This window comes from Vanessa tameamea, chromosome 18 (genome assembly GCF_037043105.1).
Source record: "Vanessa tameamea isolate UH-Manoa-2023 chromosome 18, ilVanTame1 primary haplotype, whole genome shotgun sequence".
Classification (NCBI taxonomy): Eukaryota; Metazoa; Arthropoda; class Insecta; order Lepidoptera; family Nymphalidae; genus Vanessa; species Vanessa tameamea.
This window is the reverse complement of record NC_087326.1, coordinates 3,252,662-3,266,759: the sequence shown is the minus strand read 5'-3', so window position 1 is coordinate 3,266,759 and position 14,098 is coordinate 3,252,662. Positions and strand designations below refer to the sequence as shown.

Below are 14,098 nucleotides of genomic sequence, written 5' to 3'. Positions count from 1 at the left end.
ATTATACAAAAAACGCCATTTTTGTTAATTGCATACAATCTACATAGAAATATTTTTATTTTTGTTCAACGACTATTCTTAGATAATTCCGGATATGCTTAATTAATATTTATAGGTTTTATAGACAATTAATCAAGATACAAATTCAATTCATTAGTATTCTAGGGTTTCACTAATTGACTGTAATAATGATATTAAGATAAAGTATTTAATAACATATTATCATATGTTATCGACTTATAAATATGCATGATTTTTTAAATAATTGAAACAAGTTGTGTACAGGTTATATTATTAATTTATTATATAAAAAATGAATATGAATAATTTGTTTTTAAGCCTTTCAAAGAAAACATTAACATATAAATTATTTACTGAATATATTATAATTAATATAAATCAATTAACAAATAAATAACATATGACTAATTAAACAAACTCTGTGAATCTAAATCATTTCTCGTATCCATATCATTACTGGATTTTCTTGTATTTTCATCATTTTCTTTAGACATTTCTGTAATAGTGGATAGATCAGGAATGGCACATGTAATAGGAAATATTTGGTTTAAGTTGGCGCCGAAGCTTACAGGGGCCATTATGTTTTGGTTAATGTCCAAGTTATTAGTATTAGAAATTTCATCTTCCGAAAGGAGATACCATCTTGTATTACGAGTTATCTTTTCGGGAATTTCACCGGATAAGTCTTCTGTTATGAGACTATCTGGAGGCGACAGACTTCCTAGAGGGGTATGATAGACGGTGGCGCTAGCACTTTCGGCGGTTTTGTACTCCGGTACACCAATTACTAAAAATATAAGAGATTTTATAATTAAAAATGTTTTTGTTTCAATAAGTTAATGAAAAAACACTTTGATACAAATTAAGATTACCTTTTTGAAGTACAGACACATCTTGAGCATCACTGGAGAATAACTCGTAGGCCATTTTATCTGGTACATTGCCGAAGAACTGTGGTATGTTTCCATCAAAATCATTGGAGTCAGAATCCAAGGATATGATTGACTTAGTGGCATTCTTAATTATTTCAATGCTGTCTCCTAAGCATTCATTGGCGTTAAGACAAGTTTCGGAATGATTATGTATAAGATCAACGCTGTCATTGAAAGTATTAAGAAATACACCTGACTCAACATCATTTATGCCACTATCTGTATGGATAGAATTCTGTTTATTTTGAATATTCTTTTCTACAACTTCTTTTGATATCTTTTTCTGTTTCGGTTTTGAAATTTTTACCTTTATGATATCTTTTTTCCTTCTCCCTCTAGGTTGTTCAGAAATTTTAACAGAATTATTCCTTTCAAGTTCCATGTCTAAATATTCAGAAACTTGGATCATAGGCGGGCATGACTTCCGACTTGTGTATGAACAAGTCTCCATGTGCTCTTCTTCAATACAGGGTTCGGTGTTGGCTAGTTTTAGTTTACGTGTGCTTTGGCGTTTGCGAGGCGTAGAGCTTCGTTTTTTAGATTTACTAACTTTAGTTTCTACATTTTCTTTCATTTCTACATCTTTGCAATTTTCCATTAAAATATAGTCGCCTTTCAAATTTTTCTTAGCACTTTCCAAAATTAAATCTCTTAGTTTATAGTGAAAGGAATCAGACAAGGTTGGATCTGTAATGTTAACTGTATTTATTTTATTGAGAAACGACTCAGACACTGCTGCAGTTGTTTTAGGCACATTTAAATTGTAATGGTATTCTACACCATTTTGCGTGGCTGTTTCAACACCACAGTCCCGGTCCATCAGCGGCATAGATACATCTCCGTCTGTTTCCATGAGCTCATTTAACATTATATGTTCGTTTGGATCGTTTTCCGGGCGCTTATTTTCAAGCAAAGAGTCATGTGAATTGTTTAATAAAGATTTATTTATTGATATATTTTCCACTATTGACAAAACTGGCGAAGTTGGAAGTGTTACATTGCTCGAACTATCAGTGTTTGTATGACGGAAATTTTCTTTTTCTTGGCCTTCCATGTCGATTTCAAAATCGGAAATCTGTTTACAAATTTGATCGCTTATGTATTGTAATTCGTCTGAGATCGGACTCGCTTCATTAATTTTTTCAAGTTGAGAAGAACTTTTATTTCGTAATGTAACGTTATTCATCAGTAGTTGGTAAGAATCTGATTTATACACATCCGATTTTAGAGTCGAGTTTTGAATTACCATTGACTGTAGAGGAGGTCCCTGGTAAGAGTTACTCGACTCGCTTGTGAAGTCATCGGTCAAATAAGGAGGGTTTACTTTTTGAGAACGACTTTGACTTCTAGTTCTATAGGGTGCTAATGTGAAGCTCGTTCGTTTCTTTCTCTTTAGATATGTCTTTACGGGACTGTCGTCCGAATCTTGATAACCTTGCGTACTTTCTATAGAATGAAGGGAAAGGTTTTCTGGCGAGGAATATATTTTGAAGTTCACCGAACTGTAGGAAGAAACAAAAGCTTGTAGCAATGACATGCAAATATGTAAATGTATGCAGAAGCTAAAGTGCAACAAAAACAGCAAATGCGGCGACATGCAACACTAATGGAAGCAGGTTTACAAGACGAACTCGTGCGAAAACACAAATATATGTGAAAGGGAGTGTTTTCAATGAATAAAACATAAAAAAAAAACCGATTTATCAAAAAATCATAAATTTAAATATAAAATATAATACTGATATGCTTTTGAATTGATATATAATAAAAAAAAAAAAGTAAAATCGATTTAGTGTCTGTTAAATGAAAAACAATATGAAATCTATATATTTATTTATATTACCTGCTCCCATTTATTTAATGGAATCGTTTTTATCTGTCTTAGCTCCTTTAACTACTGCTTAAATTTATATTACAAAACTTTAAATTAATCTTTTCGAAAATACTATCTTTTAACATAAAGAAGAAAGATACGACAAATGTTATGTAATTCCATGATATAAGATCAGTTAAAACATAAGTTCTCATTAGTGTAAATGTGCTAATACTAATCTTAACCTAATATTTGACTACAATGAGATACCAATTTATACTTTATAAGTAGAAATGACTAAAAATCAATTCAATAAACAATAGACAAATTTTCTTAAACCAAGGTCATCTTAATATATAAGTTTTTATTTTATTCACAAAATAAATTTATTTAAAAATATATTGTTTTTCAGCTATTAAATAACTTGAGTTTAACGCAAGTCCACATAATATAAATATATGATTTTACAAAGATATGTTAACATAATAATTCATTTATATAAAAAATATAATTGTTAATGTTAATTAAAAACTATATATTGTGTTCTTATATATATTTAAAAGTTTATATTTTATTAGTTATTTGTGTTCATGCATTATATTAATAGTTAAAATAGTAATTATATTTTAGTTCCATAAAAAAGTTGATGAAATAATTGACAACTTAAATGAAAACGTGATGTTTATGTTTTTAATCAGAGTCATTGGTAGCTCAAAGTATCAAGATTATTCATTTTTTATCTTATTATATACATATACAGACAATTTTGATCTTGTAATTATAAAAAAGTGGACCACTCAATATGGGTTTAAAATATAATAAAAGTTTAATATATTTACAACATGTTGTACTTGTAGAAATGTTTAGTATTATCTTAACAAGTCCAGGTGAACCTGTTTATTTAAAGAAATTGCAGTTGCTCAAATGATGGGAAATCATAATGAATAGTTTGTTTACTAGCGTGCCGACGGGTCTCCTGCAAATCTTACATATCTTAAGTTTATTTAAAGTTTCATCCACTACCTGCTAGATTTTCTCTGTCTTGTATTTTTTGTTACTTTCTGTGATCTGTTGTTGGAATACGATTTTCTATTCGCTGGGGAACGTGATGGGAACTTGTACCTAACGTTGTCGTCTTGAGGCCCTGAATCCTTTGTTGTGTCTTCTAACGATTTTTTAGCAGTTTGTCTTGTTTTAATAAAATTATCTTCAGTTACGCCAGTATTATCTGTGAAAAGAGATAGTTTGATAGAAATTGCTACTTAAATATACTACCATTGAAGTTATATATCTATTGTCTATTATAATTTATATATTATTCTATAGATAGTAAAAAGGCATATCTGAAGAATATTATATACAAGTAGTCCCTAGCGGCTTCGGTGGCGTTTTAGGGTTCGGTGGTCAGGTGTTAGGCGCAAAAAAGTAGCTATATCTTTCCTTATTCAAGCTGCTTCATATCAAATTTAATCAAATTCGGTTTAGTAGTTAAGGTGTGAAATAACAGATAGACAGACAGACAGATAGAGTTACTTTCTAATTTATAATATTATTATTGATAATGATACAAACTTTTGTATTATATGTATTTTTGAAAATAATTTTACAATTTTTAAAATCATTAAATTAAGAAAATAATATGTTCGTCATTGCAAAGTTATGTCGATTAGAAAAATTTACATCTTTCAAAAAGATCAAGCTATCTTGTACAGGGTAAAGGTTACATTTTAAACTCAAAAACCTGTTAAAATCTTCTTTGGAGTCCTAGTAGATTTTTTGGTTGTAACAGAGTTTGGTACTGTTGGAGTGCCTACTTCATCTGGTTTAGCTTCAGTTTCTTCAACTCTTGGTTTCTTTGCTGGGCTTTGTTCAGTAGCACTAGTTTGCGATTTTTTTGGTCGTCCTCTTCTGTAATTTAATATTTTTTTGTAATCTTAAAGTAGTGTTAAACGGTAGTATTATTGAATTCGGTAGATTTAAAGAAAAATAAAATGTACAAAAGGTATTTTTATCTAAAGAATGTTCTATATTAAAGTTTCCATAAAAAAAGTGTTTTAATTAACCTTTTTGTGATATTGTTCTCCGTTTTTGGTATCTCTTGTTTAGGTGTGGGTGATTTTTCTTTTTCTCTCTCTTCTATTTCTTTAAAGATTTCGCCTTCAATTTGGTCAACCTTTTCTTGTACTTCTATAAATGAATTATATAAAAATAGCAATCGACTTGTATTTTATGAATGAATGGTATTCAGATTGATAAATTAAATTATAATTTAATTAAAATCATCAGTATAAAGAATGCTTAGATATTAATAAAAAAATATATAAAAATGTAACGACTTAAACAGGTTTCACATTTATTCAAGATATTATTTTTATGCAAGTGACACCACCCTACCACCAAGTAAAATAATTAGGATTAGTTGATATAAGAGCAAAACATGAAATGGTGACTTTAAGCAGTAGCCTTATACACTCATAGAATATACTATTCAAATCATAGAATGATTAAAGATAAAAAACACCTTACATAAAATATGTAAATATTCTTTGCAATTTTCTCATAGCTCTGGTTATATATCTTTAGATATAATGCAACAGTATTCCACTTCACCACTTATATCTACTTCAATTTTACTTCTAAAGTCCCGACAACAACGTCGCCAACATTAAAAACGCCACTTTTTTTAAAAATATTATAGATTATACACAATCTCGACCAATGACATCGCTTCAATTCAATATTAATCACTATAGGTGTGATTATTTTGAAACTTTATACACATTTAGTTAGCTAGTAGTAAGAAAAATTTGTGTGATATATATAAATTTTTATTTTATTATAATACAACAAACCTTCGTCGACAATCATTTCAAGTATAGGTGTTGATTTTCCACTAAGCTGCTGTGGCCCAGTGGCTGGCAGCTCTTTAACTTTTGTTGTCTCCTTGATTATAATTTCTGGTTCTTTCTGAAACAGCTGCATCACCTGCGCTAAGACTGGGTTGACGTGTGTCCAGTGGCCCTCCAATTGCACTTCCTACAATATATATATATATGATTAATATATATACGAGTATGTTCGTTTATTTTCTTCTTTCTTTGTATATATACAAAATATAACTCAAAACGTTTATAAACAAATCATACCTCATTGTTTTTGGTAAACTTAATTTTAACTGTTTTCTCTCCTTGTGTATGTACAGCTATTGGTTCTGCAACATCTTTATCAGTGGGAATTTTTTTATCTGTGAACATTAAACAGACGATATATAAATTTGCAATAGTATTAATATTATTAATGTATTTGAGTTATATTTAACATTTTTTTACCTGTAGCTACTTCACTGATTTTCTTCGGATTTTCATCCAAAAACTGATTTCTGAAAAAAAGGAACATTTATTATTTGTTAATCTTTTCCCTAGCTCTTGTGCAATTTAAGAAAAATAGACACTATTTTCTTATATCTCTCTATCTGATAATAACTTCTTTGGGAATATATATGCTGCTGAGTCGATTTGAAATCAGTAAGGTTTATTGAAACAGTTATGCTGATGGCATTGATGTCTATGAGTAACACAAAATTTCCCTTTGTTAGGATTATAGGTTTAAATTGGCAAGAAACTCATTATATACTTAATTAATAAACTAAGCCTAATTAAAATGGTCTAAAACTTTTGTAAGTTTACAATACTTATTGGGATTATAAAATTGGATTCTATCTAGGTCGCAAAATAAAACAAAATGATCTACATTATTTTAAATATATGTAAACATATGTTAGTATTCCTACTCCGAAATAAATCACGAAGGAAGTCCTGAGATTATAATTAGACTAGACCACTCTTTTGATATAATAATATTGAAAATAACTGAAATATCCTTATCAAGCCATATGAATATAATAAGTTACTAATAACTCACTAATAATTAGTTAGTTATTAGTTAACATATGATTATGAGTAACTGTAACTGCTTATACAGCAGAGCTCAATTTCCTATAAAGGAGGATAAATGACAATTAAGTTTAGAGTCTAAAGTGATTCCTAGTCATTCCCACATTTGTTTAAAACTTAGCTTTCTTACATTAAGGCAAGTCAAACACTACGCATTTCGTTTCGCTCTCATGAAGATGTGAGTTTCAAATTATTTACCTGGAAGTTGTCGCCAGTGCAGGAATTCTGCTAATTTCTTCTTGCTCATTTTGCTCCTTGACCTGATTCAACAATCTGAAAACAAATAATGCTATATAGTCTCATAATAAAACCTTATGAGATTTTTATAATTACTGTAACTTTTAAAACTATAATATTACTTTTTTACTGCTATAAGAGCAGCATTTTTAAGGATTTTTAAATTAAATTTCATACTAGATTTGCTAACGATTCATTTATTTAAATATCTGCTACGATTCTTTATTAATATGTCATACTGTAATAGTAATAAAATACATAATATAAAAAACTTAAAATGTATAAATAGGGGGGCTCCTGCTGTATTAGGATTCCTAAAATATGTAACGCACGTCCATAGACCCGTACGTCTACATGTGAAAGTGCCGATTGTTGTGGCGTCAGCCTTTTAAAATGGGTATTAAATTACCTAAAATATAAATGTCCCTTATTCTCATTTTAACATATTTATAAGATCTTGTTCAAAATCTTAAATGTAACTCAATTTCTATTATGAAAGACGATATACTAAAAAAAATAACAATAGCGCCATTATAGCGCGGTTTAAAGAACTATTAATTATTATTATTACAGTGTAATCACAGGCACAAGGGACATAACATCTTAGTTCCCAAGGTTGCTGGTGCATAGGTGATGTAAGGAATGGTTAATATTTCTTACAGCGCCTTTGTCTATGGGCGGTGTTCACCACTTACCATCAGGTGGCCCATATGCTCGTCAGCCAACCAACGCCATAAAAAAGAAAAATCTGTTTTATCAACGTAAATATGAATAGAAAACTTTGTATAATTGAGCTCCTGTTAGTAATGCAGATAGGAAAATTACCTACTTGATGGCAAGATGTGGACCTTGTTTACGCTTTTATATCGACTTATCCAATAGAATAATCGCAAAAGTTATGAAGGTTAACTTTAAATAATACTAAATTATTTCAATGCAATATTAGTTGTTTGCTAATGAAAATTAATGTTACTATTTACTTTGTTAATTCAGCAGTTCTCTTTTTTTCCTCCACATATTTCAATTTCCAAAACGACTCTTCTCGTTCATTATCATCTGAAATTAAACAGAATACATGTTAGTTTTAATTGTAAAAACATATAGTTTTTGTCTCGTTTACAGTTATTGTTAAAGTAACAATAACCTGTAAATATCTAACTGCTGGGCTAAGGCCTCCTCTCGTTTAGAGCTTATTCAAACATGCTGCTCCAATGCGGTTTGGAAGAGATACATGTGTAACAAAATTCTGACAAAGTTCTGACATACGAGTTTCCTCATGATGTTTTACTTCATCGTCATCGTGAAAATTCACTGGTGATTGCCGTGTTTGCCTGGGTTATCTAATTCGATAAGAAAATTATTTCGTGATGTACATACTTTAACAAAGGGGATATTTCAACTAAATATTCTTAGAGATCACCGACCTTAAGAAAGTATATTGACAGGATTTGTCAAATACTTACCAAGTGAGTACAATGTTTACAAAATTAAATGCAAATATAAATGTTTTTATTTTAAAAAGTATTTCTTAACTATGTAACATCGATAGTTATTTGTAGTTTTATTATTATAATCATCGAATTGTTGGACGGAATACCAAAAAATTATTAAAATAAATAGATTAATAATTCGAAGATGCATTAGTCTTACGGCTAAGATTTTACGACTTACTGTCTGGTGCCAAGTTGACGTAGTTTTTAATTATTTTGCCGTCCTTCACAATTGGATATATTTTCTTGCCGTACATTACGAACAGACCGCCTTCCTCCTCCAATGACAATATTCGGGCCGATTTAGGTTTTCTAAGAAAATAAAAAAAAACATGATAAGGTAGGTAGTAGTAGTAGTAGATATCTCTATTATTAAAACTATTAATGATATTAAAAGTATTTAATAAACGCTTTTAAATATTGTAATTTTTAAAACATAAAAATTATTTAAATAAACAATATTCTTTTATTAATTATTAATGAATAAAACAATCTATATTGATGAATAATAACAACTGAATTACTAGTCTCTTCTTAATGTTATAAATAATATCATATATTATTTATAACTAACTTAATCAATATTATAATTGAGAATAGGATTTATTTTATTATTTTAAAACCCTTTTCTCATTCCCAAGTTATGATATGTATTTTAAGGCTATATATTTTCAATTTGAAGCTTAGAAACAGGTAATTCTTCATAAGAATATAACAATCAGCAAAAAAGTAACTAATTTGTCTATATCTAAATCTCACTGTATATGTCAGTATGCCAGAAGACTATGATAGAGTTTCTATGTTAAAGGACTCCGTAGTGAAATAAGTATTAAGTGTAATTAGTAATTAAACTGAATAACTCATTAGTGATAAAAAAACAATTCATTATTGCCAAGAATATATTAATTAACAAATTTGTAGTATCGATGTACAAACTGCTTTTCAAATAAATAAATTTCAATTTAGCCATTGAGATATTTTAGTATCCTACTGGTGACATTATACTTTCGTGTTCAATAAAACTAATAAAGTTTAAAATTTAAATTGTGATTTTTGAACTATTTTAAATCTTTTTAATACTTACAAATATTTCCGAGTCTGTCTATTCTTTCGACCTCGCGGTGGAGAAATGTATTCCGATCCGGTATCCGAAGTCCAGTCAGTTGAGTCAGAGCTGATATTGCTAGAAGTAGTAATTTTTATAATAATTATTAAAATTAGAAAACTCTGTTATTCACACAAGGGAAAATAAATTTACCATGGATTTTACCATTTTTTTATCGTGAGCCTGATTATAGTAAGACCTCAAATAATAAATCTGATAGTTAAAGCTCTAGAATCTCTGAATAGGATTAGTATTGATAAAATTAATCCGTTAATTTGGCATATTTCTAAATACTTAGTACCATTATTCAAAATAACTTTACTTGGTCATATGGCTTTGTGGGGACGTACCACCCTGACATCATATATATACTACCACCAATCAGCTATACCAAGTATTGTTGTGGTCCGGTTTCAAGGGTAAGTTAAGAAAGTGTAACTACAGGGACAAAAACCAAATTAACATCTCAGTTCCCAAGATTGGTGGTGCATTAAGAATGTAAGGAATGATTAATTTTTTCAGTGGACCCCTGGGCTACAATGACCATTTATCATCAGGTGGCCCATTGACGTTTCCAAATATGATTATATCTAAAATAGTAGGAATGTTCTGAAACCTATCGCCTATTCTGTCTGATCTCCTATCTGATCACCTATTTTAATGTACCTAATTGTATAATAACAGATTTTTCTAAACTTACTGTTTTTGTTTACGAGATGTTTGTTTTCTATACTTGTGACTACTTTTGCGACTTCTAGTTACTCCACCTGTAAAGATATTTGTTACGTAATATATATTAAAAGAAAGATATAAGAAACCACCGCAAAACAATAAATAAAAATATTAGTCTTATAAATTATTAAATTAAAGCCCCTTAAGTGCAAATGATGTGTTAATATTTTCTAAAATTTTTAATATAATATTAAATTAATTTATTTATGATTCTTATATGTGTTACACTAAATACAGATGAAGTTTTGGAATCATTGGTGATGGATCGGTCACTCTAAACCCACCCAATCAATTGAGTTAAAAATATTTAGATGCTGGTGATTGTATTTTACTTTTTTTTTTGCTCTAAATGAAAAAAAATGTACTATACAGTTTTTTTAATATTACACGACATGAGCGTCGAATAGTTACAATAGCACTTAGCTTCCAATTTTTAGTATATTTCTTCAATGATAAAATAAATAATAAATAATTTCTTAAAGTGTGGATTTCTTATAATGTTGATATATAAAATTATCAAACAATAATTTCGATTTATAAAATTTTATGAATTGTAAATAAATAAAGCATGCCTCAGATATGTCAATTCTTCATTTCTTCATGCATGCATAGATACAAATTATGAATAGAATAGCCATTTCCGATAGTTCGCACTTCTTTGGATAATCATATTGAGCGTGAGACACGAAAGCGATATGGAGTTTTGTATCAAATCATTACACAAGAATTTTACTCGGTTCAAGTTCCTCGTTTCATTAAATACAACAATAGTGTAATGTTAAACATACAACAATCAATTTAAAACCTTATTATCAAAATCATCAGACAAATTGTGCTTTGGTTATTCAGCAAATAAGCCATTATATAATCTTTACCATCTCCCATAAAATTTACTTATTTAAAATTCTTATATTAATTATATTCAAAGAGATGACCATATTACAACACATAAATATGCCAATAGGAACAACCTTGGAACATGCAAGCCCGATAATATTTATATACATTACTTCACATTTTATCACCATGCTTAAACTTACCACTTGAAAATCCAAACATATTTGCCAAGGCTTTGTCTCTATTTTGTTTTACTGAAGGCTCGACAACTTTTTTCTGTTGTTCCTTACCACTATCACTAATGGAATCGGAATGAGACTTTAGTATCACAACCTCTTTTGCTGCATTAGTATTTGTTTTTTTTTCTTCGACTGGTGTTTTCTTAACATCAGTACTTGCTTTGGTGTATTTGACACCAAAATTGTTTGTAGCTTTTATCTTTTGGTCCTTCTTAGTTTCAGAGACTTCTTCCTTTTTGTTTTGTTTTTCATTTTTGGTATTATCTTCAATATTACTTGTTTCAGAATCAGTGTACTTGGAGTTTGAAAATTGTTCAGCATACAAACTTACACTTTTTAAACATGGGTTCTCAAGCTCTTCTGAATTATTTTCATTATCTTTTAAGTTTTCAGTCTTTTTGTCATCTTGTTCTTTTTGTGGAGGTGCATCTTCCATTACTTGGTCACCTTTTGAATTTCCTAGTAAGACTGGCTCCTCAACTTCTTCAGGGATTTTTTGGTTGAATGTGAGTGGGCTAGATCTAGTTGATAGTTTGTTTTTGTTTTTGATTAATGTGTCTGTATCTGATATGGATAGTTTGTCTTTTTCCAGTCTCTTTTTACTAATGGCTGAAGATGGATTTTCTTGAGAGTTAGCTCTTTTCTTAGCACGTTTTATATCTTTATTCTTATCTATTGTTTTATTATTTATTTTTAATAGCAATGTTTGAGAGTTTTCTTTAAATCCTTCTTGGTTATCAGGTAAAAGAGTATCAGTTATTGTGTTGGAATTTTGTGTAGTTTCAATTGAGGTTTTTGGTTTATTTATATCAGAAAGATTTACATCAGTTGAGTTTCTGTTACTTTTAGTAGTGTTATCATCATCACTTAGTACAATTGAGATTTCTTCATTTTTGTTTTTTACATTCAAAGTATCATTCTTTGATAATGGATCCTCTGATTCTGGTTTTTGAGGTGACTCATTAATTGTTTTGCCTGGTTCATGAGTAGTTTTTTCTTCCAAAGCATTGTTGGATTCTACATTTTCTGCAGACACCTCCGTTTTGTCTTTAACTTCATCATTATTAAAATCTGTGTCTGGAATCTCAACTATTTGCATTTTAGGTTCATCGTTTGATCCTTCACCATCATCTGTAGCAAAATCATCAAGAACTGCTTGTAACATGGGTGTTAAGGGTTCAGAATATGTTATTAGTTCTCTAAGAGACTTTTTCGGAGATTGATCTTTATCTTCAGAATTCTCATAACAATCATCTAGTACAAGTGTTTCTGTGGAAGCCCTTATATCTGTTTCTGACTGTTTAAGAAGCTCACCTGCAGTATTTGTTTCATTCTTGTCTTTACCGTTGTCAGGTTCTTCATTTATTATGCCTTCACCTAAAAATGATTGTATCTTATAAAATCCGACATATTTTATAAAAAAATTTTTTATTTTAGAAGTTAATACATACTTTCTGTGGTTGAATCTCGACTAGTTGATCTAATTTGAAGCTTGTTGTTTAATCTTGCTTCTACATCATGTCTAAAAGTAAACATTAAATTATTTGAAGAATTATAAAATGAATAACCATTTGCATATAATGCACTATCAAAATTTAACTCACCCTTGTTTAAAACTTGCTATTTCATGGTTAGATAACTTGTAGTAAGGATTATGAATATCAGGTAATATTCTTTTAAGAAATGTCTCCTTTAAGCTTTGCCATGTTCTACTTGTAACCTACAACACCAATAATAAAAAATATTATATTTCATTTTATTTATTATATTTAAAGTCAAAACTTTAAACCAATATGAAATTCCAATAAACAATGTTAAGTACAATTCTCAGTTGTAAGAGTTGAAATGCATCATAATAACTGACTTTTTTTAAATGTTTGATAAGTATGTGCTTTCATATATATATATTTATTTTTTAATATATAAAATGGTATTAGGATATTCATAAAATTAAGAAGTATTTTAGATGTTTAACAAACCTGCAGGCGATATAATTTTATAATTTGTGATACTAATATTTGGAATGTTTTAACTATTTATTTATAGCTAACAAACAATAATTAACTAAGCATTTAGAATAGCTCATAAATTAAAAGTTAGCAAAAACAAATAAATACATACCTTTGAATCTGCTAAGTCCTTCCACATTTTCCTGCCTTTAATTTCACCAAAGGCTTTGTGCTCCGTTAAATATTCTACTATAGTTTTCATTTCCTTCATTGTATATGCTTTTCTGAAAGTAAAAAAATATTTCGATAAATGATTGCACTTGATAAGACTTAACAAAAACAAAGCAGTCCATCGCTTATAATGCTAACACTTTTTTAAGGATAAAATAATATGTATAAACTTCAGCAGTTTTGATGTGTTACACGTATACGATAAATTTATTTTATTATTGCAACAAGTATTTTGCAAACTTACCCCGACATTTTGGAGGGCAATTTCTACTCGTGGATAACAAAGCTGCTTTTCATTAATATTTTTCAATGGTTCGTTTTCAATGTTTAAAGATCAATTTTATAGGAAAAAAGATTTATTACTTATTGCCATATCATTTAATTTGTAGAATTAAGAGTAGGTAAAACGACAAAAATGATAGCTTAAACCGGCTAAGCAATCAGTGTTTAGTGTTTGACATTTACTTCCGATGCCGACTGTAACACCGGTTGACAAGTCCGAACGCTTACTTTCATAGATAAAAAATACTTAGAACTGAAAAAAGGTTAAAAAATCAAT

General features: G+C 29.1%; 1 protein-coding gene across 1 annotated transcript; it reads right to left on the bottom strand.

The window, feature by feature from the left end:
• Nucleotides 1–312: 312 nt before the first annotated feature.
• Nucleotides 313–14,035, bottom strand: LOC113400207 (uncharacterized). The gene is made up of 19 exons (XM_064217652.1): nt 13,784–14,035; nt 13,481–13,592; nt 12,964–13,079; nt 12,811–12,881; nt 12,674–12,736; nt 11,324–12,490; nt 10,252–10,318; nt 9,531–9,629; nt 8,628–8,758; nt 7,937–8,012; nt 6,918–6,992; nt 6,096–6,145; nt 5,913–6,010; nt 5,619–5,802; nt 4,830–4,953; nt 4,508–4,674; nt 3,790–3,994; nt 894–2,455; nt 313–808 (listed from the first exon to the last, which is right to left on the bottom strand). Exons 1-19 carry the CDS (start codon nt 13,789–13,791, stop codon nt 426–428), a joined length of 4,758 nt encoding a protein of 1,585 aa, XP_064073722.1. The 5' UTR covers nt 13,792–14,035; the 3' UTR covers nt 313–425.
• Between the last annotated feature and the right edge of the window lie 63 nt (nt 14,036–14,098).